Source organism: Durotheca rogersii (assembly GCF_024521655.1).
Source record: "Durotheca rogersii strain YMJ 92031201 chromosome Unknown GGS23scaffold_6, whole genome shotgun sequence".
Lineage (NCBI taxonomy): Eukaryota > Fungi > Ascomycota > Sordariomycetes > Xylariales > Xylariaceae > Durotheca > Durotheca rogersii.
The window spans coordinates 892,169-916,440 of NW_026251237.1; the positions used below are offsets into that span (position 1 = coordinate 892,169).

Genomic DNA, 24,272 nt, shown 5'->3' on the forward strand with positions numbered 1-24,272 from the left:
CGATCATATAGTAAGTAGGCGCTGCGCAAAGGAGCAGCAGAGGTGGGGGGGGGGGCCGGGGGCCGGGGGCAGGAGGTACTATATAGGTATCCTGTAGACGGGTACGGGGTTGTTTATCTGAAGCAGGCTAGCACTGCGAGAGGAAAAATAGAAGGCCGCAGAAGAGGAGGGCATACGTGGCGCGTGTGCGCGAGGAGGAAAATTAAAAAAAAGATGACGTGGGGAGGGTAGGACTCGAGGCGCTTCGGTTCCGAGTGGGAGCTCGGAGACTGTACCCTCGACGAGGAAACGGACAGATTCCGTCGTGGCGACGGAGCTCCCGTTTGGAGACGATGTCACCCTGCCGGCTTACCTATCTCGTCGGGTACGCGACGTAGGTAGCTACCTAAGCTAAGGTAGACGGCCGGCCGGCGTGTAAGTCATGCAGCCGCGTATGTCTCAGCCGACGCCGTCTATCGATCTGCCCCCTAGCGATCTGTCTGTCTATGCCCTCCCCCCTCTCCACGCACTCCTCCTCCCTTCTGCCTATCTCCCTCTCTCCCTCCCCCCTTCGCTGCCTGCGCTCTGGATGTCGGCACGCGCTGCGATGCGATGCGATGCGAGCCCGGCGCGGATTACGTAGGTATGTATGCGTCGCACCGCGGCTGACTGGACGAGTGCGTACGTGTACCTATGTGTATGTGTGTATTGTGCAGGTGTAAGGACGTGTGCGTGCGTGCGTGCGTGCGATCCAGATCCGCCGGCGAGCGGCCAAGGGGAGAGAGGAGGGGGAAACACGGCATCGGCGGGTTTTCTCAGCAAGCCACGGGCATGTGCGCAGTCGAACGAGCGAGGGTAGAGGACGGGGAGCCCACCCGACACCGACGCCTCGGCCTGAGACCGACATGTAATATGTCACGACGCCTCCCTGTAGATCTCTCGCAAGACGCCGCGGCGCAAATGCGCATGCGATGCGGCGCGACGCGGGCTTGGGCAGGCCGAGACCACTGGACATCTCCCACCGATGACGATCGTCTTCCTTCGGCCCTCTCTCCCGCTTTCTCTCGATCCTTTCCCCCCCCTCCCCTCCCTTTTTGCCCCCTTCCCCCTCTCCTCCCCCCTCTACACACGCCCCCCCTCACCTGTGCGGCCTAGATAGACGGATAGGCTTGCGAGAAGCGCTGCGCCCGGCGTGCGTAACTTGGCTGGCGGAGGATGGGCGCTCTACCCCCCAGTAAGGCATACCGAGATGGATGGCCTCTTCTACCGCACATGCCGCCCGTTCTATCCGCACGTGGGCGGATGCCTCTGCTGTGACGGCCGTGTGTCTGTCTGTAGGTCCTGTGCCCGCGTTCGTAAGCGCTGCGAGGGCCAATGCCGGCAGACGGATGACGTCGCGGAAATACTGCGAACCCCCCTCTCCTCCCCCGAGAACGCAGTCCAGCGCCGTGATACGCGACACCGGTAAGATGTACGTCCCGCGCGAGCCGCGGTTTACTGGGGTGGGAAGCTCCGAATTCGCCGTCGGGTCCCGTGCTTAGGGTCCGACACCGGTGAGCTGAAGGGCTTGACTGCCTGCCTTGTGAGGTCGCAAGCATAGACATCTCCTACGATCACCGTTTTCCGCCATGTGTAGTGTAATTCTAACACATACTCGGGAATGCGGGGTAGGGTACCGGCGAAGCTATAGGATTTGAGGCTGATTTCTAGGTAGTATAGGTGCTGGCTGAAAGTACAAACGAAAGGGTATCGAGCGAGATCCGGGGAGAGAAATATCGCAGTCTTATGAGGCGGGAGACAATGTGGTACCTCGGTAGGTTCCGCAAGCGAGAACGGGCTGCTGGTCTGGGCCGTGGCGGTAGAATTAATTATACAACTGAGAATATATATACCGCGACCACCGAGCTTTGCCTCTTCCCTCATCCTCGAAGGCTCGATGGTTTGCAGGTGGCCTTGAGCGAAGGGGAGGAAAGAAGGAGAAAAAAAAAGCAGTGTGGTATCGCTATATACAGGATGGCTTATGTACCTAGGAGCTTCAAACAGCCATATATATAGGACCATCTAGACTCGCTCTCCATTCCGGTCCGTCCTTGAACTTCCTCGCTCCATCCTCGAGGCGGCTAGAAGATGACGTAGAAACATTTGCCGGGTATAGATATTCCATTATTCATGCATGTAAATATGTCGTCCGTACTCCTCCCCGTCACATATTAACAAAATCGATTAGTGGCGATTAGATGGTATTTCTGATCTCCGCGGGCAGCAGTGGATTGGGACCACGCCGATGGGAACGCCGCTCACGAGAACTGGGAGCGGTCCTTCTCCTTCAGCCCGCCGATCTGGTCCATGTCGATAGAGTAGAACCCGGTACCGCCCTCCTTGGAGTAGGCGGGAAGCTGCTCGTCCCGTACAGGCTCGAGGCCGACGGAGGTCTCGCCGACTCGCACGACCACGACGCGGCCGCCTTTGTTGCGGCCATTCTCGTCCTGCTCGTCGGGGAAGGTGATGTGGATCTCGGGGATGTTATTAGGAGAGTAGGGCGGGGAATTCGGGTCGGCCAGCATGGGGCGGCCGTTCACGACGAAGATGCTCGATCGGCCGTCGGGGGTCTGAATGGTCAGATGACGGGTGTTGCGGCCGTCGTCGTGCTTGATATCGTTGTACTGCGGCAGGGTCTCCCCTTGCGACGCCCGGTCGCGCCTTGCTCGCCGCACTATAACCAGCAAGGCTACGAGTACGAGGGCGAAGAAGGAGATGCCGAGGAAGGCAATCATGAGATTGACAACCGTATCCGAGTCGCTTCCAAACGCCACGTCGCGCTTCGAGAGAGCGAAATTACTCCGGGAGATGAGATCGCTGAAAATAGACATATTGACGACGGTGGCCGACCGGTAAGGCGTGTTGGGATGTGGTCGTAGATTAACGTCGAGCGCCAAGGATTCGGTCGGTTCAGTCAGAGAATCAACGAATGGCTCAGCTACGTCGAAACAAACGTCAGATATTTGGCCCGACGCTCTCTGCAAACAGGTCTGGCGTGGTGGGAGATGGATTCAAGACATAGAAGGGACCGGACGAACCTACGTAAGGGAGTGAGGTATCCGCGACGGTTCGAAGCACTCGAGGGGGAAAAAGACGGGACAGAATCAACTGAAAGGAGTGACAAGTTGATTCCAAGCAACGAACGAATGGCAGCAGGGTCTGCAGCGACGAAGCCCAGGAAAAGGAACGGACTCTGAACCGACAAAGCAACAGCGACAGCGACGGCAACGACGATGAAGATCGTGAGGAGAGGAAGAAAAGAAGGGGACGGAGGAGAACTGGGAGGACGAAGGGAGATCAACTGGCAGCGGCACGCCCCCGTGCTAGGAGGGGATGTCGAAGCTGATTGGCCAGGCAAGGGACCATCCCTCCCTTTGCAGGGGGGCGGCAGGCGCTGGAGAGAGGCCTGTTCAGCGGCCTGGTAGCCCGCGCGTTAGCGAACAGGCACCGTCCTCCCATTTGCTGCGGTGGGCGACGGCATCCCAGGCTAGACGCTGCTTAATTTCAGCAGCGGCCAATGGGATCGCCGGCGACGCAGCAAAAAGCGGGGGCCTTATCACAGGGGCGATGACGCTAACTGCTTCAAACGGGGCGCGATTAAACCGCAACCGCGCCGCTAAGCCGAAGCGGGACGCCGGCCAATCCCAAAGCAGTCAACTTCTCCTCTCGACGTTGCTGCGCGCGGAGCCAGCAGCGTAGCTTTTCGGTAGCTATCTATCTAGGTATGTTTTGTTTTCCCCCTTCTCCTCCTCCTCCTCCTCCTCCTCTCCTCCTCTCACCCGTGCGGGAAACGCGGTGGAGCGATGCTATATTTGTCGTAGCCACACCCGGCTGTTGCGAATCGGGGCAGGTGCCTGAGGTTACGAACCGCTCGATCTTCAGAGGGACACCTGAAGGTGTAGACGTGACCTTGAACGTGTACCCAAGGTAACAGGTATGGGTGATCTCGTGTGTAGTAAGTTAGGAGGTTAGGAGGTAGGTACCTACATGCATTAGGTAATTTGGCGCACATGTGAGCATAACCTTTTTAGTCGTGCTCGACGAACGTAATTGGATAGGATGGGCCGGAGGAGTTGCTGGTCGGCGCCTGGTGCGCGAGCTTGATGGGTCTGGGCGCATCCCCTTTTCCTTCCTACCTACATGTGGAGAGGTGTATACGTGTAGATACCTTCGCCAAAGCAGGCATGCAGTGCATACGTATGTACCTAAACCCACCTTGTATGTACCTACATGAAGATAGGAGGTACCTCAGGTTACCTACCTAACCTCCTAGGAGCCTACAGGTAGGGTATGCTGGTCTCAACCCTTCCTCATCAGCCAAGAGCGCAGGCTAGGACCTCCTCGGCCCACCGACCTGCAAGTTCCTGGTTCTTCACTTGCCTTCCACGACCTCAGCGACCCGGGAGTCGTGGGCAAGAGAAGCCCGGTACGGCCAACGGGTCCGGGACGTCTGTTCGCCGAATAAAACTTACCCATGATCGTTTCGATCCATCATGGAGCTGTCCATATGTCCACCCCAAGCATCTGTCGCACCGATAGGAGCACCCTCGTTATCGCGCCCAAAAAGTATAATATGGTCATGGCTCGAGGTCATTCAGCATATAGCATAACCCTCACCCTCGATTCACCACGTATCGATATAGATATGCTTAGGCATCGAAAACCATACGGTCGGGCGCATTACACGTGTCCGCCTCAGGAGCGGACAGGACCCAAAAAGGGCTAGAGTTGGATGCCTACGAGATCCTCGTCGGCGACGCGTGGATCCTAGGGCTATCGTCGCAGATGCGGCCAGTCCAATTAGGTGCAGAGCCTCACCGGTATGATGCAGACTTCCTATCGCCTTCATAGGCTGCGTTAGTCGACCTTCCGTATAACGCCTTCGGTGACTCCCAGCATTTTCCTCCCTTCCCCGCAATCGCCTTCGGTGCCTACGCCAACTGAGACATCGTAGGAACATCCCAATTAGCGATGCACCGGGTGATACCCCCATGTATCGAGTCATCGTTGCCCCGGCCACGATAAATAATCGGCATAAGAATCTGGTTGATCGACGGGCTGTCGGTCGACCTGTGCTCACCGTCGTGAACCTTGCTGTGCTACTTGGAATGCTCGTCCGGCAATCAGGTTTACTAGCCGTTCGACTTTATCGAGTTCTTCCACAGCTCGGGAAACAACCTGCCCTGGACGGGCCCGTCCTGCGTCCTATGTCTCACAAAAATCGGCTGGAGGCGTCCTCTCTATGGCCTGAAGACCTGCAGCTAGCCGTGGAGAAGGACCTGTATAGTCTGCGCTTGCGCAGCATGTTTCACTCCTAGGCGCGAGTCGGAGGTGCGGGAGTCGAAAGCTACCAGCAAGGCGCCGGGGTTGCTGATAGGGAGCTCGTACGAGATTTCATGCCTCTGCTCTTTGGACGGGAAGCCACATTTGAATCAACAATTGCATCCCGTTTTTTTTTTTTTTTTTTTTTTTTTAAAAACGGCATTTCACCCCTCCGTACGTCCGACCCGCAATGTACCGCTATGAGGGTGAATGGGGCGAAGCGGCGGCAGAGATGAAGGCACGGCGCATCGCAAATAGTCTAGGCGGATGTTTCAGGGACCTACGTGCCATCCTCGCTATCCGCAGACCGAGGATATCTCGAAAGGCCGCCCTCCTCTAGAGCGGGAGGATCTTTCGTCCTGGCCGTCGGAAAGGAAAGGGGCGAGATGGACACCTTGGTGCTGCATAGTGTATGTCCTGCGTCACCCTAGGCGACAGCGTAAAGCGGCAAATGCAATCAGGCTCTTGCCGTCGACAGCAATCCAGACCAGGTGAACCGGCGGGCCTCGTCTATTGGAGAGAATAACGGGCCAACGAGTTCACTCGTCGAGGCGAGCTCTGTCTGCGGTGCGACCATTTATGTCAGCGAAGTTAACGCCAGTTCAGCATACCGAAACTACATAATACAAGCGGCACGGCGACGTGCCACGGGCGGCGGGTGAGGATATTCTGGGTGGAACGGCAACATACCGTTATGACCACAAGCTAGCGCAGGCCTCCCATTCCCCAGGGCACGTACCTTCGCCCCCCTCCTTATTGTCGATGAAGATTCGCGGCATTCCATGCTTCTGGTGTTTGGGGGCCGACGCGGGACCTGCGTCCGGCCTCCCTTAGCTGCAAAGTTGGGAGCGGGAGAGCACCCCAGGCCCAAATCCAAGGCATTAGACCCGAGCAGCTGCGTACCCGTGACTCCAATAGAAAAGCCGCCCAAGACGACACCCGCCGGGCAGACGGACGGACGTCTAAGCGTGCAGGCGGAGCGAGCAAGAGGATCTGCGCAAACGTTCCGACAACAAATCGCAAACAGATATGGCTAGTTTTGGGACTCGGGCCACTGCGCGACATCGATGGGAGGGAGGCACGGGGGGGGGGGGGGAAGTTGATCAGGATTGCGAGGATCGGGATGTCATATTACTACATAGTATCGCTGTCATGTCTCGCCTACTAGAATGCCATTTTCCCCAGGTTCTCGGGCTCGCCTAACTAGTCTAATTGGGTGGACAGCGAGTCGACGGTTGCCTCCAAGACATGTAGGGGGGTGGGGGAGGGGGCCACATGAGTGATCTGCCCCGTACGTCCGCGCAAGCCCCTGTACAACAAGCTTTTTTTTTTCTCTCATGCATGCTTCACTGCTTGGTGGTAGATATGGTAGTGGTGAATCTTGGCCGCGGCAGCTAGGAGGGGGATGGATAGTTAGCATCCTCAGCTTCCTCCGCCGCCCCCATCCTCCGTGGGCGTAGAATATATTATCTCCTTCCTTCACCTCAGACAGTTTGAGCATCTAAACTCGGCGTAAAAGGACTACTACATTCCCACCTAAGTAGAAAAAAAAACCAAAAAAAAAACGAATACACCTAGATCTTTTATTCCTGGTCCTTGCGTATCTGGATCCGTACCCTCTCAAACGCGTACATATCCGAGACGGCACAGCAATAAACATTTTCTGCATGTTGCTAAAACGGAGAGATAGGTACATACTGCCGCGACGACGAAATAACCACTCTCTCGACCGGCAGGCCAGCACCGCCACCAACAGCCCCCACTCGATCTGCCGCACGACGGTTGCAGTCGTAGTTTGAAGTACCTATCCAAGCTCCTATTCTTATACGTGTTGGTATTTTTGACCCCGAATGCGGCCTAGAGCGACAGAGACGGGCGGTTACTCGTTGAACGCTAATATCCCGGCAACTTGGAAGCCTCTGGCCCCGAGGTTCACCGTCTCATCGACAGCAGCGTAGCTAGTCTACGCAGGGGCTTGGCTGCAGCGACATATTCGCCAACCAAACGTTGCTTACTGCCTGCGACCCCGGTGCGCTTGTTGCAGAGGAATGGGTTCGGGCGTATTGACCGTCTGCGTCTGCGCCGCCTGGGACGGGGAAGCATTTTGCTCCAGATTGAGCGAAAGCAGACTGCGAAACGGATGTAGGGGACGGCTATCATCATATGCCTACATACCTGCAAATAAAAGACCTACATATATATATAAATAGCGATATATATAGGTGCGTATATATAGGTATATGTGTGTACGCCTTCGAGACAGCTATATTTATTTCCGCCGAAATAAAAGACCGGACGCGTTGCAAAGCACTGCGACTCTGCTCACGACAAGCGCCAAGTGGTGGTGTTGCGCGACTATCGGACACCAGCCTGGGAGGCGTCCCCGAAGGAGTTTAGGGAGACGGCAAGCCAGCGGGAACGGGAGTTCCATCGCGCGGGCCCCATCGCCCCATCTGCATCTGCACCCGCATCCAGCGCCTCATCACTGGGAACCGAAAACCCAGGGCCCTTTCTCGCCTCTTCCCCCTTCCCCTTCCTTCTCCCTACCTTGCTTAGGTAGGTATTCCCCGGCTCCATTTCCCCCTCCTTGCAAAATAGGAAGAGAAAGGAAGGGAAGGGGGGCAAAGGAGGAGAAAGGTCAGGCTGGAAGAGAAAAGAGGCTGAGGAAAATTCAGGAAAGATGGGTCATGGGGAGCGAAGGGCAAGGTTAGGTACCTACTTAGGTACCTACCTCCAACCTACCTACCCAAGGAGGTAGATCTCTACCTCTCTCGAAGGTGCTGCTTACCTCGAGATACCTCCCACCCAACCCTACGTACTTACACCTTGTAGGTACCCTCTGAAGGTAATAATAGGGAGGAGAGGCTAAGGTAGGTACCTTAGGTTAGGCCAGGTAGGCGTCTGCCACTACTAGGGTGCGCGTAAATACACAGGTACATGCATACACACACACATATTTCCACCTTTCCGCCCCAGTTCCACTCCTGGCAGCCGGATTGCGAGGTGAACTACCGAACCAAAACCCACTACCTAAATGCTTCAGAAATCGGAGATACCTATCACGCTGGGTCGCGCCCAGGAGGGATCTCTATCTGATCGAGGCCGAAGACGCCTTCTTCTACCCGTCTGCCTGCCGAATACCCGCATGCGTTACGCCATTAAACTGGCCATTAAACTGACCATCAACCGTGCCCGTCCGTCCCGTTCGCCACCCCACCCCTCATCGCCTCCCATCGCCTCTCTCCGTCTCTCCGTCTCCCCATCTGCCTCACAGTTAGCTTTCGGTGCCGCGTCTGGAACATGCCCGCAGCCTGAACCTATATGAGCCCACCAGAACAGGCTTGAGGGCTGCTACCTCGGGCATTGGCACCTCCCTTGGCCGCCACTCGCCCTGGTGCCTCGGTGTCTGCCTACCTCACCACCTCACCGTGCGCCTTGGGTAGCCCGGGTATTTGCACAATACGCCTCGGCCTGCCGTGCGCACTAGGTGCGGAATACGGCTGGGCGCCTACGAGCATGCCCAATTTAGGTGCCCTTTCGCATCGAGGCGGGCGAAACAGACCCGTTCCACTCGTCTTCCCTGGGGCTGCCGAGTTGGACCACCAGGCAAAAAGTCTCTGCATGCCGCCTACATCATCTACCATCCCAGGTACCTACCTCTACATACGCACGTATTGCCGTAGCACCCACTGCAGATGAGAGTCACCGTCAAGGCTGCCCGGGTCGTACGTATGTGCAGGGAAGCACGAGCAGAGCAGTGCAGTGCAGAGTGCGTGTGCAGTTTGGACCCGTAACTGATAACACCTAACCAGGTACATACCTCTTACCCAGGTACCTGCCTACCTCTCTTCTCCCAATAACCTCGGGTGCCTAGGTACGGACATACAGGTATACAACCCAGCCCTGTTGCCGGCTGACGCTGCGTTGCGTTGCCTGCATCGCTTCCTCCCAGTTTCGATTCACTGACGCCCGAGTACCATACTTCCTACTGCAGCAGCAAGGAAAAGGAAAAAAGAGGAGGAAAACTAGACCTGTGTGTACTGCGCAGTCGGCACGTACCATACGTGCTCATCCTACGTGCCAAAGGTACCCACCCACCCACCGTACTGGCTAGCGTAGGTAACTACTGTCCTTATTTTTTATTTTACGTTGTGTTTTTATCTCCCTTTTTTTTCCCTTTCTTTCTGGTGACGTATAACCGGACCTACCTGAGGTATGTATGTGCCTCCCCACGCGTCCCCTAACTATGAGACCCAAGGCAGACACATATCAACGTAGGCATGTACCATAGTTCGATATGTGGGCATGTGGATACGTACCTACCTATGTGCGCATGTACAAGGTATGTGCGTATGTACACAATGTCAGTATGTAGCAGGCAGGCAGGTACCTGAGCCCACCAGAGGAGAGGTACTTTCCCTACGTACATGGACATTTTTAGTTCGCTCGCTGGCCAGGCCTTGGCTTTCCTTTCCTTGCCTTCAGTCACCACGGATCGGTTGACTTGGTTGCATTTTTCCCACACCCCCCCCGACCATATCCCTCTTCTACTCTTCCCCCAGATCTACCCATCTACCAGATTCACATACCTACATTCACTTACCGTAACCTCCTCACTGCTGCTGTGAATCCTCTCTTCTTCTCTTCTTCTCGGGGCCCACACCCCCTGCCTCTTTGCTGCCCACAGCTCGCAAGTCAGTCAGTTTAGTACATGCCCTCTTCTTCCTCTTTTTCTTTCTTTCTTGACGACGTCCTCGATTGATCCCAATCACTGCCTGGACTCGCTAACTCGGCCTGGTTCGCTGTCCAGGGGATTGGTTTCTCTTTTGGGCTTGGGCGATACCGGCAACCCCTGTCCCTTCTTCCTCCTAGCTCAGAGAGAACTGGGCCGGACTGGAGAGACGACCTGACCCTCCCCCCCCAATACCTAACCCAACCAGACCCAAGCCCAGAGCTAGTCTGACGTCTGACGGTCACCTATTTTCGAGTTTTACACATTAAAAAAAAAGAAAAAGAGTGACGGTAGGCCTCTCTGACGCTGATTTCCTGATCCGACCAATCTGTGCCACACGGGGCCACCCAGCACCACATCCGCCTGTCGACTCACGCAAAACCACCCTCTCACCTTCACTGGCCCAAATCGGAGAGATAGATAGAGAGCTTTGCTTCCCACCGTGGGGCCCATTCAAATAAGGCCCTGTCTCTCTCCCTCCCTCCCGGGCTTCCCTCCTTTTGTCTCTTTCTCCCTTAGGGTCGTTGATGATCTTTGGTACACGCACGAACGGAACATACTCGTCGATACCTAGTCGAGGCCAGCCCTCGCAGGGTACCCAACTACCCTTGAACACGTACCGTACCTCCTTTGCACCTCTAACACCGAGGGCCCTTGTCGAGAACTGCAACCCTAGCATTCGGTACCTGTTCTGCCAACTTTCAATACGTTGCCCTACGGCCTGCCTCCATACATTTGACCGATTCCACTCTGCGCTTGACGCCAAAACCGTCTCCCACCATCTCGAGCCAATCCACGCTTACGCACACAACCTTCCGCCCGTACATACATAACATACATACATATACGTACATACACAGACGGGACACAGCGGATAGACATACATACCTACATAACATACATCGGTCCTTTGAACTGCTAGCCAGCCAGCCTACGGACTGGACCGTTCTTCATTTCCTCCGACCGCTTCAGATCCCATTCTCGATCTTCTGCCTCCTCCTCTCCTCAGAGTTGCCTATCTTTCCAACGGATGACGGCGGTCGCCCTGTACAAACGCCATTACCTTTCCCGCATACCAAGGGTGCCCGAGTTGCCTGATACGCACAAAATACCCCGTGAGCCGGGCCGACCCAGCGAGGCGCATCGTGGAGAGGCTAAACAGAAACTTGGGTCAGTGGCTATCGCTTGACAGCCTTGTCGGTTTTGTGTCGTTGCGAGTCTCTTGCCCTGAACAGTCACCCCCCCCAACTCTTCAGGCAATTTGAGCTTTATTCTTCATCGTCCCTTATGAGCTTTTTTTCTCTTCTCTTTCCGCTGTCGCTCTAGTTCCGCATCGCTGACCTGCGGCAGAATTTTCGATACATATATAATAGCATCTACCCCGTTGCTCTTGCCGACGACAGCCGGAGGTTGGCTGCCTATTACGAACACCCGACCGCAAGCGCCAGACCCCGAATAGAGAGCCTGACATAGATAGAGCCCTTGCCTCATTCTGTCCCACTGCCGACAAGTCCTTACCCTCTGCTAGCGATCCGAACTCACCGCCTCGGGCAAGGGGGAGCTATGACTACAGCTGTGAGTTCTCCCTCTTCATCAGCGCCCTATCGTTCTCCCCCGAAACTCGATCGAGAGTATATATAGTCTTGTGACTCAGCTCCCACTAGAGAGTAGACTCTGCCGTTGCTCTGGATAGGGTCCTCGTGGCCTCATCTGCTATTTCCTGTGTTTTGTCTATGCTGACATTTCACCATAATCAGACCCGGCCTAACTACTTCCCTAACCACCTCGCTATGGGTAATCCCTCGAGTGACAGGGCCTCGCAGCCTCTTGCGTCGTCGTTTGTCCCTCCTACCTGGCAGCCAGGTGGTATTTGGGGTAACAACGCGATCATTAGCGGCTCACTGAATTCGCGGCGAGATGTGGCGGGTTCCAGAGGTCTGTTCGATGTTCCCGACGACGGGTGTATAGAGAAAATCCCCCGGGTTGAGCTGACACGTGATGTAGAACCAGATGAGCCTCCATCTAGTGCTATTTCAAGATCTGCGCACTCGCAAGCTGCGCCGTGGGTTTCCCGTGGCGGTATATGGAACCAACCGGCAAGTGCACATCCGGGTCCTTCGTCGACTGGAAGCGCTTCACCGACTCGCACAAGGGATGGATTCCAAAATTCCTTCTCCGAAATCCCAAGTAACCCTAACATCTTCCAACTACGGGCCCCCGGCGCTCCAAATGGGACCATCTCCTCGAACAGAACGATGCCTCCCGGGCCGTCGGACTCCTCGATGGCCCCGTTTAAATACACGGTTGGCTTGGGGGATGCGGTTGGCGACGATAGAGGGAGCTCGAACTTGTACGGGTCAAACGGGAACCAGCCTCTGGACCCCGACACTTCCGCGCTCTACCGGCGTAACTCCGGCGACCCGACATTCTTAGGTCTTGGTCATAGTCGACAGTCGACTCTCGCATCACGGCAGGCCGATACCGAGACGCATGCGCCTGCTCACCGGTATGGTGACAGCTCGCACTATCCATTCAACAAACTTCCGGGCCACCCTAAACCGCAAGCTCAACGACCGTCTATTTCTGGCGCGTCGGTCACGCTGGCGCCGGAACCGGGTCGTTCGAACGCTTTCGCGTTTGGGGCGCCAGATGCCTCCAGCCACGACCTTGAGGATAGTTTTAGCCGCGTTCTCGCTTTGGACGACACTTCAGACAACCCCGGTGGTGGATTTTCGACCAACGGGCATTTCAACCCCGCGAATCAGCCGTTTCAGTTTAATCCCGTTTCCCAACCATGGCAACACGAACAAGCAGGGAGCAATTCGAGAGCGTTCAACCAAAACGTGCCGGAATCTTGGGCCGATCCTGTGAACGCCTCGCTTTACGGCTCGAAAAGGGTCGCAGCAGCGGCAGAGAGGGTATCGCCCACCGGCCCTTATCGACCCGGTGTCAATAGCCCGAGGGCCTTCAGCGGGACCCCCAATCCGAGGGCGGATCCGTGGAGCCGGCCCGGGTCGAGAGACCTCAGAATGCACCCGGATTTTGAACGAACGCAACATGGTTCCCAATATCTACAGCAGCAACCGGGCTTCTTCCCTCAGTCGTTCTACGGCACCGGGATCGCTCCGTTCTCGACCTCCTACGAACAATATGTGCAGAATCCTAGCTACCGCTCCCAGGTTCAGGTCTCGGGGTACGGTCTACCTGTGAATTACGTCCCCAGTATCCCCGTGCCCCTTCGACCCAGCAGGGATCAAGACCCCGGGAAAGGTGTTCGTAGCGTGCTTCTCGAAGAATTCCGAAGCAATGTCAAGACCAACAACAAGCGCTACGAACTCAAGGTGCGTATCAACTCCCCGGGGACAAGAAGGGCATATAACTAACTCGGATCTTAGGACATATATAGCTATATCGTGGAGTTTAGCGGTGATCAGCATGGTTCTCGGTTCATCCAAGAGAAGCTTCAAACGGCGAACAGTGACGAAAAGGATCAGGTCTTTCGCGAAATAGAGCCGAATGCCCTCCAGCTCATGAAAGATGTCTTCGGAAACTACGTTATACAGAAATTTTTCGAGCATGGTAATCAGGTTCAGAAGAAAATAATCGCGGCACAGATGAAGGGGAAGGTTACAGAGCTTTCGACCCAGATGTACGCGTGCCGCGTTGTGCAGAAGGTGAGATATCCGATTGCTTAGTTTCCCCGTCAGGAGTCGAGGGACCGCAGGCTTGCTAATCAGACATGAAGGCGCTCGAGCACGTACTGGTCGAACAGCAGATTGAGATCGTCGAAGAGCTCAAGCCCGAGATCATGCGGATTGTAAAAGATCTGAACGGGAACCACGTCATTCAGAAGATCATCCAAATGGTGCCACGCCTTTGCATTCCGTTCATTATGGAGGCGTTCCAAAACCAAATCGAATCCCTGGCATCCCATAGTTTCGGCTGCAGGGTCATCCAGCGGATTCTGGAACACGGAACGGAGACAGAGAAGAAGATACTAATGACCGACCTCCATGCTTGCGCCACTAGACTTATCACAGACCAGTTTGGGAACTACGTCACCCAACACATCATTGCCCAGGGCGAGCCAGAAGATCGACAGAGAGTGATCCAGCTGGTTCTCCAAAAGCTGCTGTTCTACTCGAAACACAAGTTCGCCTCGAACGTCGTGGAGAAGTCGATACAATTTGGCACTGCGGAGGACCGAAAAGCCATCAGAAGTCAAATCACTGCTCTGCACAGCGACGGAACTAGTCCTCTTCAACTCATGATGAAGGATCAGTTCGGGAACTACGTCATACGTAAGCACAGAAGTTGCTGTCCCTCTACGCTCAAGCCTGGAACTAACCCGACGGACAGAGAAATTGATGCAGCATCTCGAGGGACCAGATCGCGAATCCCTCGTCGAGGAGATGAAGCCACACTTCGCGAATCTGAAGAAGTACAGCAGCGGACGGCAGATCACGGCTCTAGACCGGCTCATGTCCGCTAGCTCGACAGCTCCGGGAGGACCGACCTCAGGTAACTTGATGAACGGAATGCCCGTGACGTCTACAGGCCCCACGACACCGAATCTGCTCGTCGAGGTCAACTCAACTGCGGACACGCCGTCCCTCACCATGGAGCAAAACAGCCCCGAAAGTAATAGCCCATCGAGCACCAATGCTGGCGTGGAGGATTTCGTGAACGAGAAGAATTCCAAGACGTCACCGCTGGACCAACCATATCAAACTGTTGACTTTAACGAATCGTAAAGGGTTTGCATTGCCTCGAATGGCGGCCCTCTTACCAGCCCGCGGGTTGGCCCGAATCCGACTAACGCGCACATAAACAACCCTCGGCGAATGGAAATGTCGTTCGTGCACAAAAACAAAACGCCACATTTGGCACAGGGAGGTATGGAACCCTCGGGATGATTCACATTCACATACTATGATACAACATAGCAAAACATACAACATAATATCGGGTTTATAATAGTCTGCTGCGCATCGAACGACTTCGATTCCGATGTGTCTTTTTTACACGGTCTTTTTTTAATTTTTGGTCTACGATGCTCGCAGCTGGCCAAGAAGCCGGCCGACGATTCGTTCATCGAAGGGGTTTGGGCGTATGGCGTCTGCGGATGTTTGAAGGAATCCGGGATTGGTGAAAGGGCATCTGGCGTGGGGGTCTCGGGGAAATAAAGAGGGATCGGTCGTCATGGGAACAAATCGGCGGCCAGATGAACACCAAAAAAAGCTGAGCATTCATGGGACAGCATTTGTATTTCTACCTACTCGAGCCTCAAGGGCGTACGTACATTTCTTTTCCCTCCCCCCGCTAGCGTTGAAGGGTAGGCCCGCGGCCTAGTAGATGCGACACATAGAAGCGAGACGTCTTTTACTGATGATGCTTAATCGAGCAAGAAACATGTTGTAGTAGGGCATTTCCTCGCCCAATTCGCTCTCTGGCCCCCCCTGGCTACCCGCCTCCTCCAGTGGACGCTCTCGTCTTATGCTCGTTGCGCTAGGTATTTGCTATATGGTAGGGTCCGAAGGCGATGACAAATGATTCCCAAGACACAATTTCCCAGCCGACCAAGGGTGAGGAGAAGAGACAAGAAGTCAGATTGAGCTAACCAAACATTCGTGAGCGGCGTTATGCCGGATATGCCTAGATACAAGAGGTACTGGAGGTACGGATGAGGAGGTACGTAGGGATCCTGATGTATGAGTTAAGGAGCATGTTCTTCGTACAAGGTAGAGGTAGGTAGGTAGGTAGGTAGGTAGGTAGGTAGGTAGGTAGGTAGGTAGGTAGGTCCACCCGCCCACTCCACGTCCTTGGGGCTGGGCCTTTGGTTCTGGGTCGGTACACCGTATACCTACAGAAGATGCCGCGCGCGCGTGGGGTCTTGGCCGGTACAGGACCGGGGGGAGAGGGGGGGGGGGAGGGGGGTTGTGTGCTTACATACCTACTATATGTGATACGCCTCGGTAGGGCAAGGCTAAGCTGTGGTTGGGCTAGGGGAAGGGGGAAGGGGGGGGGGCCGGCAGGAGAACGAAAGTCGATTTTACGCCCTGGCTTCGTCCCGGGGGCCGGCTCAACGCATACAGATAGGGTAGACACCACACGTTCCATGCCCGTACGTACGCATGTATGCATAAGCATGGCACGTATGTATGGGTGGATGGGATGGGATGGGATGGGATGGGATGCCCTAGGGGGGGGAGGGTGCAGAGCCGAAAATAGAATAGGGGAGATGTTATGTATGTACCATGTGTGTGTGTTTTTGCGGTGTGGTGGTGGTGTCTACATACCTACAAGCTCCGTGGGTTTGATAATAGAGGATAGGTTCGATTCCTGACAGCGCTACTTGGTAGTCTCTATTATTAAGTCTATCTCTACATACATACTATACATACACACAAGCAAGCCGTGGATAGGTAGTTTCTTGACTTGCTGATCCCGCATACAGGGAGACCGGGGGAGAGGGAGGGGAGAAGGGGAGGGTAGCATGTGTCCTGTGTATACTAATGTGATGTAACCCTACAACCCTACGAGGCTTTCTGGGATCATACCTTTTTCGGTTCCTCAGGTGGCGGTGACCCGATTCGACCGAGGCGACCGTCCCCCCCCCCCTTGTCGTAACTCATATTCCTCCGAACCCACCGCCGACGGGGGAGCACCGTTTCTGTCTGAAAAGTAAAGGGAACTAACTGCGTGCTCGCCGTTGCTGCTGATGCTGATTTGCCTCTCGCGAAGACGGTTCCTTCGTATGCGCACGGAACGCGCTGAGAAATGGGCAGGGAAGAGGCTTTGACGCTCGGGATCGCATCCTGGGGACTCGTATAGGCGGACGAGGGCTTTGCGAGCATTTGATTTGTGCGTATCGGCACGACCGGCTGAGCGCGTCAAGGTGATGGGGAGAAGTGGATGAGGAGGGAGAGGAGGGGGAGGAGGAGGAGGGGGGGGCCGATGTAGTAAGACGAATATGCTGCGCACAGAAGCATCAGCAGCCGAGCGAGCGATTTCTCCGAATGCGCCAATAAACCACGCGGCGCGCTACGGATCCTCTGTCTCGGTACGTAGGGTATGGTGGTGGTGGTGCTATTCGCAGACACCGCCCGCCCACCGCGTTGGAATCGTCTTACCTCCCCCCCCCTCCTCTTCCCCCTCCCCCCCTCACAGCCCGCGAGGCCGCGTACAACTTTACGCGAACCGTATAATGCCGCGATCCGGCAGCTTATCATCCCCTGCCCCCCCTATCCCCGAGCGCGAGGCTGTCTGCTGGCGCGAGGAACGAACGAGTTTCTGGGGTGCTACAAGACTACACCGAGTCGTCGTCGTGTACTGTCGAGAACCAACCCTGCCCCTGCTTAGACAGCGCCCTAGAGCCGTTTTTCCGAGTTGCACCGGCTAGGACTTGTAACGATGCCGGCAGCTACAACCGAAACCACGTGGAGGCTTGCGTAGGTAGACTTGGGGGGGGGGGCGTAAACGGGCAGCCATTCCGGCAACGGATGGCGTAGGGCGAAGGCTTTCTCCGACGAGGAAGAAAGAGGGAGAGAAGGGGAGAGAAGACAACGCGGGACGGCCGCACCTCACCACTTGCGTGCTCCCTCTCGCTTACGTCCAGCCGCCCCCGCGCCCGCGCCCACTTGCTCTTCCTGTCGGCATCCCTTCCCTTCCCCGTCCACGATCCAGGTAGGTCTTGTTGACTGGCGCGCACGTCTCGGGCGGGACATTCAGCGGCAGCGGTAATGATAGTCGTATCTATTCCGACGGCCTGCGCACCGCCCCGCCGCCCGGCTAAGCGCCGGGGTGGGGTGGGGGAGCCCGCGGACGCGATGCGCGCTCTACCCACATGCTCTCTGGGATACTTATTCGCTTTTCCTTCCCCCCCCGCGCCCCTCCCCCGTTTCCCATCTAGCCGCTCGTGAGACGTTCAGCCCGTGTTGGCACAGCACCTCGAGTTAACCATGCTCTCTGCGACGAGGGGCCGCCAGAAACAACCCCCCCGCTCGGGAAAAGGTAGGAGAGGAGCGCGCGGCTTGCGGCCTGACGTCTCGGACACCCTTCCCCGCTCCGCCGTGGAGGAGATAGTAAAAAAACTCAAAAAAAGAAGCCACGGTTAGCTCGTCTCGTCGTTGTTCTCCTCCCTAAGCCATATGTGAACTCCTCTTGCCTCCGCCTGCCTCTTCCTCTTCCCACCGCCCCCCTACCTTCTCCGCCCGCACGCGCGCCCGCACGCACTCGCTTCCGCCGTAGGTAGGCTTGCTGAGAACTTCTAGCTTCGAGCTCAGACGCAGGCCGCGTCTCCCTCCCTTTCCACTTCCTGTTGTGCCTCGGCCCCTTTCGCTTCCTCGGCGGCAGCCTCCACTGCTTGCTCGGCCGGCTGTCGATCCTCGGACGTGTCCATCGCTCCTGGATCCGGATCTCGTTTCTGGTCCACAGGTCCCCCCTGCTCCTCTCCCTCTCGCCCCTCCTCCTTTATCTTCTTCGCGCTCGCGCCGTCTTCCAGCTCGTCCTCTGCCTCGCGCTTCGGCGTCGACTGTCGCTGCTTGACGCCGTCCTTATCGACGTCCATCTCCGCGTCGTCGCCCGCTTCGTCGGCAGCCCCTTCCTCGGGTTTCGTATTCGTAGTAGTAGTAGTAGTAGTAATGCTGGGAGCCAGAGTAGGGTTGGCGGCAGCCTCGGCTCCGTTCGCGGAACTTACCGCTTTGCGCCCCACGGCCGCCTCGAGGTCAATCCCTTGCATCTCGAAGCCGTTGCCTCCTCCCGCGCCGCCGCTACCCGTGCTCGCGCTCTGCGGCCCCATATCCTCGGGGCCGATCTCTTCCGGTCCGCGCGCGTGTGGCTTCTCGTCCTCGGAGCCCACCATAGAAGCCAGCACGCCGGTGTTTGGGCTCGGGCCCGCGTCTTCGGTTCCGGCAGTGGTAGTAGAATCGCCGGTAGAAGCTGCAGCGCTGCTGCCACGACGTTCCATAGTGAGGTTAGGAGATTGAGACCTCTGCCCTTCTTCTGCCGCCGCGGAGCCTGAATCGGGCAACGCGGCCGCGCGCCGATGAGCTTGGATGAGAGGGTTCCCGCTGTGCACGTGGTGGTTTGGCACAAGTTGGGTAACGGGCACGACGCCGGCCCGTTGTTCCTGTCTCAGCAACTCTCCCTGCGTCACGCCAATGCCTCGCGCTCCCATAGACGGGATGCCATTAACAGATACGGAAACGGTCTCGATACTACCCACGCCGTTTGGTCCATCTATAGTCTCGGTGCTCTCGGTGCGCACTTCGCCCTCCAGGTCGCTGACCATGCCGCCAACGGCGACGTTGTTGGGGCCGATGCTAGTGCTCCTGCGCTCGGGCGGCGTTCCCAGCGGCGAGTGGGAATGGCGGCCGATGCCGTGATGGCTCTGCTGCAGCCAGGGTATGGGTGTCAGGAGGGCTCCGCCTAGCGCCTCGTCGCTTCCAGGGGTGGCCCAGGGGGGCGGCGTAGTCAAGGGGTCGTTGACTCCATTAGAGAGCAGCGAACCGCTCTTGATGTCAGGCACGGCGGGCGGTAACGGATATACGTTCAAGCCGGAGGTGACATGGACGACTCGATCAAGGGCGTGGAGGTAGGTGGGCAGCGTGCGGTAATGCTGCTTGGGGGCTAGAACAAGCTCGGAAAGGCGCTGCAATGTGTGGGGAGGGTATCTGGAAAATAGCGATGTCAAAGTAGACGTGATTTCGTCCAGCATGGAGACGATCTGTGGCGGTAGGGCGCCCGGCGGCAGAGTGTTGACACCAGGCGACGGAGTAGGTGGCTGCGGATTCTGCCGCGGCGCCGAGGGCGCGTTCTCTTTGTTTTCTTGGGACGACACCCCGCTCGACGGTTCGGTAGGCGACGACGGCAGCGGAGACAGGAAGGTCTCTGCCACCTCGGAGTCGGTCCGGGTCGGGAGCGGCATCGAGGGAGGAAGAGTGGCGGTTGGCGGGGGCCGTAGTCTCGGGATAGGGAATTCATGGTGTGCAATCTAATTGACGAAACCGGGCGTAAGCAAGAATCCACTCAATCCTCCGCGGGAAGTACGGCTGCCTTTCTCTCACGTACCTTTTCGATTCGCGAGACGATTCGCGGCAGCAGAGCCGGCCATAACGAACTATCCGGCGGGTTAGCGACGTCGGGGGAAACAGAGACGCGGTGCCATTGTCAATTCTTACAAGTCGACCGGGGCTCCAGCGGCGACATTGCGCAGGACGTCCTCCTCATCAATATCCATCATGGCGGCCAGTTCGGGCAGAGTGGCGGGGGTTGCTGGAGAGGTGACGGAAGATGCTCAGCGCAGGTAACCGGTGATGCCGCGATCGCGTGTTGGCCCTGAGCCTGTCCTTTTTTTTCATACAGGTAGATGTAGGCAGGCGCTCGAGCGCGTCGGCTAGTGCCCACCTGCCTACCATGGTTCGGTGTCGGCTTGGGCTTATCAGGTAGGTACCTAACCTATGTACCTGCGGTTACTTACCGGTACATAAGTAGGTACCTAGGTACATTGCCTGTAGGTTAGGAGGTGCCTTGCGCAGGTACCGACAGCCAGGGAGAGTGGCGGTGCACGCTGCCTGGGCCACATTTCCCAGTCTCCTACAATTGGTAGGTCGGAACCGAACAACGCCCAACCGAGGACCCAACCCGATATAGCGATATATACTTGGTATATACATATATACATATGGGAGGAATACGTAGGTACGGCAGCGGATCCATTTGTCAAACCAACAAGCAACCCAAGTTTATGTAGAGGACGCGTGTAGTAGGGGTTTAGGAATAGTTGGCTTTTCTCACCAGCGGCCAAGTCTACTGTGAAACTATTATCACTATTAGCCTCGTACATATGTAGGTATGTCATCACCAGCCAGGCAGGGTGACATACCTACAAAACTCCTCATCATGCGAGAGAAGATAACGATCGCTCGCCCTATTACCCCCCCCCTCCTCGACCTCCTCCATCTCCACTCCCTCCTCGTCTCTATTTGCCTCCCCCCCCCCTCCCCGCTACTGCCGGCTTAAGCAGCGAGCTTTACGTATAGGCTATGAGCCAACTAGCACAGACCGAGATACACAAAGGTGGTGATTACCTACCTATGTGTATTCGAAGTGTTAGTTATATTTGGCTAGAGGCATTCTTTCGAGCGCGGCGGAAGGCGATGGGCTCATGATCAGTCTACAAGGTTGTTGTTCTAGCTTGTTGCTTGCTAGGGACTCGAAACTGCCGTTAAAGGAGAAAGCTTAGTGCCTTAGGTACGACTAGATCTCTGTAACGGCCCTGTTGATAAGGTTCCGTCAAGCCTGCCGGTAAGCCTTGCTATGCGCTATATAGGAAAAGTCTACGCCGAGACACAAACCTCAGTCTTGCCGGCATAAAAAGAGATTTATGTTGGCTTTTTGTTCTGTACCGTGCGTCGGTGTTTAGTTAGGGGTGAAATCTAGGGCCGAAGCAGCGTGGCTCAGGTTTGCATTAGGCACCCGTCCGTATGCTGAACTAAGTTATCAGGTTAAGAGCCGATGGCTGGAACTGGCATGCTCGTCTGATTGTAAGAGAGGGGGAAGTGATGTACGGACTCAACCCTAGGAGTGACATTATGGGATGGTGCTTAAAACCCGTACAAAATCGCCGCGAGTTATCTAAAAGCAGATTAAATGAATTTGATATCCCGATGGGCTGCCACCAATCGAGTACTACATATTTATCTCTATCTCTATTCCATTGCACAACATCTTCTACGCGCCGAACCGCTGCTTAAACGATGGCTGTTTTGCAAGAACGGTTCAAAGTTACAACCTGTCACAAACGGGGCCAAATATAGGAGATCACAACCTCTGAACGAGGGGCCCAGAGGATTCGTTGGCGTTCCCAGCATATATGGGATCACTTAAGCAATATTAACACAAAATCAGACCTACACTAGTTTCCGTCCCAACAAGTTACAGTCGCCATTGCTGTCGGGGCATCTAATCAAAAGACAAAAATTACGGACACATCATTATATTTTAAAGACTCGTATCTCAATTTCTAGCTACTTGAGCCGCTATAGCAGAGAAGGATGTTTGCCCTTCGAAGAGCAACTCCGCAACCTTTATATATCTAGCCTTTTAAGTCCATAATATTGCTCCCAGAACAGCTGATAATCCGAAAAAGTGCTCAAGACGCCTTTTCGCGTTTCCAAGTAGGGAATTATTGTGGCATGAGTCTTTATTTGCTTACGCCCTTTTGGGAGCTGAGCAACGGTAGCAACGAGACCATCAGACCAGGGTTGCTTATGCTTTGGCAATGCCGACCAACAGCAGAGCACGTCATCATCCAACTCCATGTTAGCGCCCCAACTGCTTGACCAGGTAATACGGGGCTTTCCAGAGTTGTAACTGTATTGAAAGACACAAGCATGTCCTTCGCCGCCATTCCATATCTCCATAACCTCGAGGTTAGGCATGAAAGCGGCTGCCCGGCCTGCAGCGATTAACAACTTGTTGATCATCACACGCGCTACCCGCGGATATAACAAATGTGACGTCAAAGCCAGAGTTCGGAGATTGCTCCAGGGGATCGTAGCTGAATCTTGTTGCTTCGTTGGCCAGAAAGCTGCAAAAAAGTCCTGCGCATCTATGAGGAAAGCAGCAGATAGATTCTCGAGGAAACGACTGGACTTGGAGAGAGCTATGCCTAAAGATCGATTCGAATGCGTGGCGGATCCTTTCGGGTGGAGGAGTTTATTAAAATCCTCGAATATACATAGGTTCCGGAGAGTACTTGGCAGGTCCTGAGATATCAACCGCATGTATTCTGGGATCAAAATATCAGCTAAACGAGTCCCAATAGTCTGCATTCACCTCATAATTATATATATCTGGCAAGAAATGTGATTTTGACGTACGTTTTTCGAAGCGTGACTGCTGCCTAGGAACAACATCGTGCCACATTTCATGACGGAACCACTTAAGGCACGTGAACGCCTGACGAAGTAGTTTACTCAGGGAACTGGCAGAAATTTTCCGATAAAAATGTCGATGCATAACTAGGCTTGTTATGATCTCAACCTTAGGAAACGGTCGGGGGAACCTTGAGTATTCGGGAGGGCAACGATCGATCGTTATTAATGTCCCCATGATTCTCTGCTTTGATTCAAGCTTTATATCACCCCGGCGGCCGTTTACCCACGAATGATGTGGATCATTCAAGGCGTCAAATTGGGCTCTATTAGCCCGCAGCTTATACGCCTCCCCTTCCACGTCCAGATCGTTGAGTTCTTGGTATGGATAGTCAGGCTCGAGGCGAAAGTCCCTGAACGTATGCTGAGAGTCGCTTGGGGAGTATGCACCAAGCTCTAACGAGAGCCCCAGTTTGCAGCAGCCAGGTGTAGATTTGGTCCAATCGGACAGGATGATTAATAAATCCCAGATAGCCCTGGTGACTACATCATCATTCCTGTTATCGTTAGCGATTGGAGCACTGTGCCAGCAGATAAAATGCATAGTGACAAACTAATCAACAACCGAGCAGCGGCTTACTTACCTCTTGGTTGTTTTATTATCCTCTTGTGACCGGCAGACTGTACAGTCGTATTCATCGAGCCTTACGCGAAGAACCAGGCATCGAAGGTAATTTCGTCTGTGTCTAGTACCCACGTATTGTTGAAGGCCAGATATGCGATCTTGGTCAAGAACAAGTCGCCGAAAGTTCCTGTATTCAAAGACTGGTTGCCACTCCCGACAGACGCTGGCGTAGCCAGCGCGGGCGAAACGTCCGGATTTGTAACTGTGATCATTTGCTACATGACCAAGGATCAATGAGCGAATCTCGGCTGGCAGTTCTTTCCAGCAACCCATCGTGGAGAGACCTTCGAAGGGTGTAGATCGAGACTATTAAAGATCTGATAGCTTAACCAAGGCAATTGAAAGCAGGGGAATGGACGAGGGAAAAGGATAGGAAGGTGGATGAGAGAAAATCTAAGGTGGGCAGAGGTGGTTTTATAATTGGGAAATAGAGCTAGCATACTTAAGGAGGTAGATGATGTGTGAATAGAAAAGGAGGTAGAAAGTTAATTCTTACATTGAGATGTGTTTGTTGGGGGGATGGTGGGGAGGGGACAGGGGACGTAACTGTTTCCCTGTAGTAGAGCTTGTGACTCGATGAGGGCGGTTCAGCAACAGAGATTGTCAAAGTATTGTTATTCGAACGTATGTATTTGCC

At 55.2% G+C, this 24,272-nt stretch overlaps 4 protein-coding genes across 4 annotated transcripts; 1 reads left to right on the top strand and 3 right to left on the bottom strand.

The window, feature by feature from the left end:
• Positions 1 to 2,276: 2,276 nt before the first annotated feature.
• Positions 2,277 to 2,849, bottom strand: GGS23DRAFT_595381 (uncharacterized protein; the record flags this gene model as incomplete). The annotated part of the gene is made up of 1 exon (XM_051518299.1): positions 2,277 to 2,849. One exon carries the CDS (start codon positions 2,847 to 2,849, stop codon positions 2,277 to 2,279), a length of 573 nt encoding a protein of 190 aa, XP_051373379.1.
• An 8,254-nt stretch (positions 2,850 to 11,103) lies between these two features.
• On the top strand, positions 11,104 to 14,973 carry GGS23DRAFT_458804 (ARM repeat-containing protein). Its single transcript, XM_051514091.1, has 7 exons — positions 11,104 to 11,242; positions 11,423 to 11,647; positions 11,830 to 12,007; positions 12,077 to 13,413; positions 13,468 to 13,746; positions 13,818 to 14,373; positions 14,432 to 14,973. Exons 2-7 carry the CDS (start codon positions 11,636 to 11,638, stop codon positions 14,824 to 14,826), a joined length of 2,757 nt encoding a protein of 918 aa, XP_051373380.1. The 5' UTR covers positions 11,104 to 11,242; positions 11,423 to 11,635; the 3' UTR covers positions 14,827 to 14,973.
• Positions 14,974 to 18,173: 3,200 nt separating this feature from the next.
• GGS23DRAFT_458909 (uncharacterized protein) lies at positions 18,174 to 20,448 on the bottom strand. The gene is made up of 3 exons (XM_051514092.1): positions 20,254 to 20,448; positions 20,144 to 20,192; positions 18,174 to 20,066 (listed from the first exon to the last, which is right to left on the bottom strand). Exons 1-3 carry the CDS (start codon positions 20,313 to 20,315, stop codon positions 18,354 to 18,356), a joined length of 1,824 nt encoding a protein of 607 aa, XP_051373381.1. The 5' UTR covers positions 20,316 to 20,448; the 3' UTR covers positions 18,174 to 18,353.
• Positions 20,449 to 22,080: 1,632 nt separating this feature from the next.
• On the bottom strand, positions 22,081 to 23,411 carry GGS23DRAFT_561312 (uncharacterized protein). Its single transcript, XM_051515940.1, has 2 exons — positions 22,957 to 23,411; positions 22,081 to 22,865 (listed from the first exon to the last, which is right to left on the bottom strand). Exons 1-2 carry the CDS (start codon positions 23,186 to 23,188, stop codon positions 22,162 to 22,164), a joined length of 936 nt encoding a protein of 311 aa, XP_051373382.1. The 5' UTR covers positions 23,189 to 23,411; the 3' UTR covers positions 22,081 to 22,161.
• Positions 23,412 to 24,272: the final 861 nt, after the last annotated feature.

Coding starts and splice junctions, on each gene's coding strand:
- GGS23DRAFT_458804 (XM_051514091.1), top strand. Junction 12,008..12,076: donor AGATGTGGCGGGTTCCAGAG/GTCTGTTCGATG, acceptor CACGTGATGTAG/AACCAGATGAGCCTCCATCT. Junction 13,747..13,817: donor CGTGCCGCGTTGTGCAGAAG/GTGAGATATCCG, acceptor TCAGACATGAAG/GCGCTCGAGCACGTACTGGT.
- GGS23DRAFT_561312 (XM_051515940.1), bottom strand. CDS start 23,188: ATGGGGACATTAATAACGATCGATCGTTGCCCTCCCGAATACTCAAGG. Junction 22,866..22,956: donor GCAGTCACGCTTCGAAAAAC/GTACGTCAAAAT, acceptor TTTTGATCCCAG/AATACATGCGGTTGATATCT.
- GGS23DRAFT_458909 (XM_051514092.1), bottom strand. CDS start 20,315: ATGATGGATATTGATGAGGAGGACGTCCTGCGCAATGTCGCCGCTGGA. Junction 20,193..20,253: donor GCTGGAGCCCCGGTCGACTT/GTAAGAATTGAC, acceptor CCCGCCGGATAG/TTCGTTATGGCCGGCTCTGC. Junction 20,067..20,143: donor TCGTCTCGCGAATCGAAAAG/GTACGTGAGAGA, acceptor TTCGTCAATTAG/ATTGCACACCATGAATTCCC.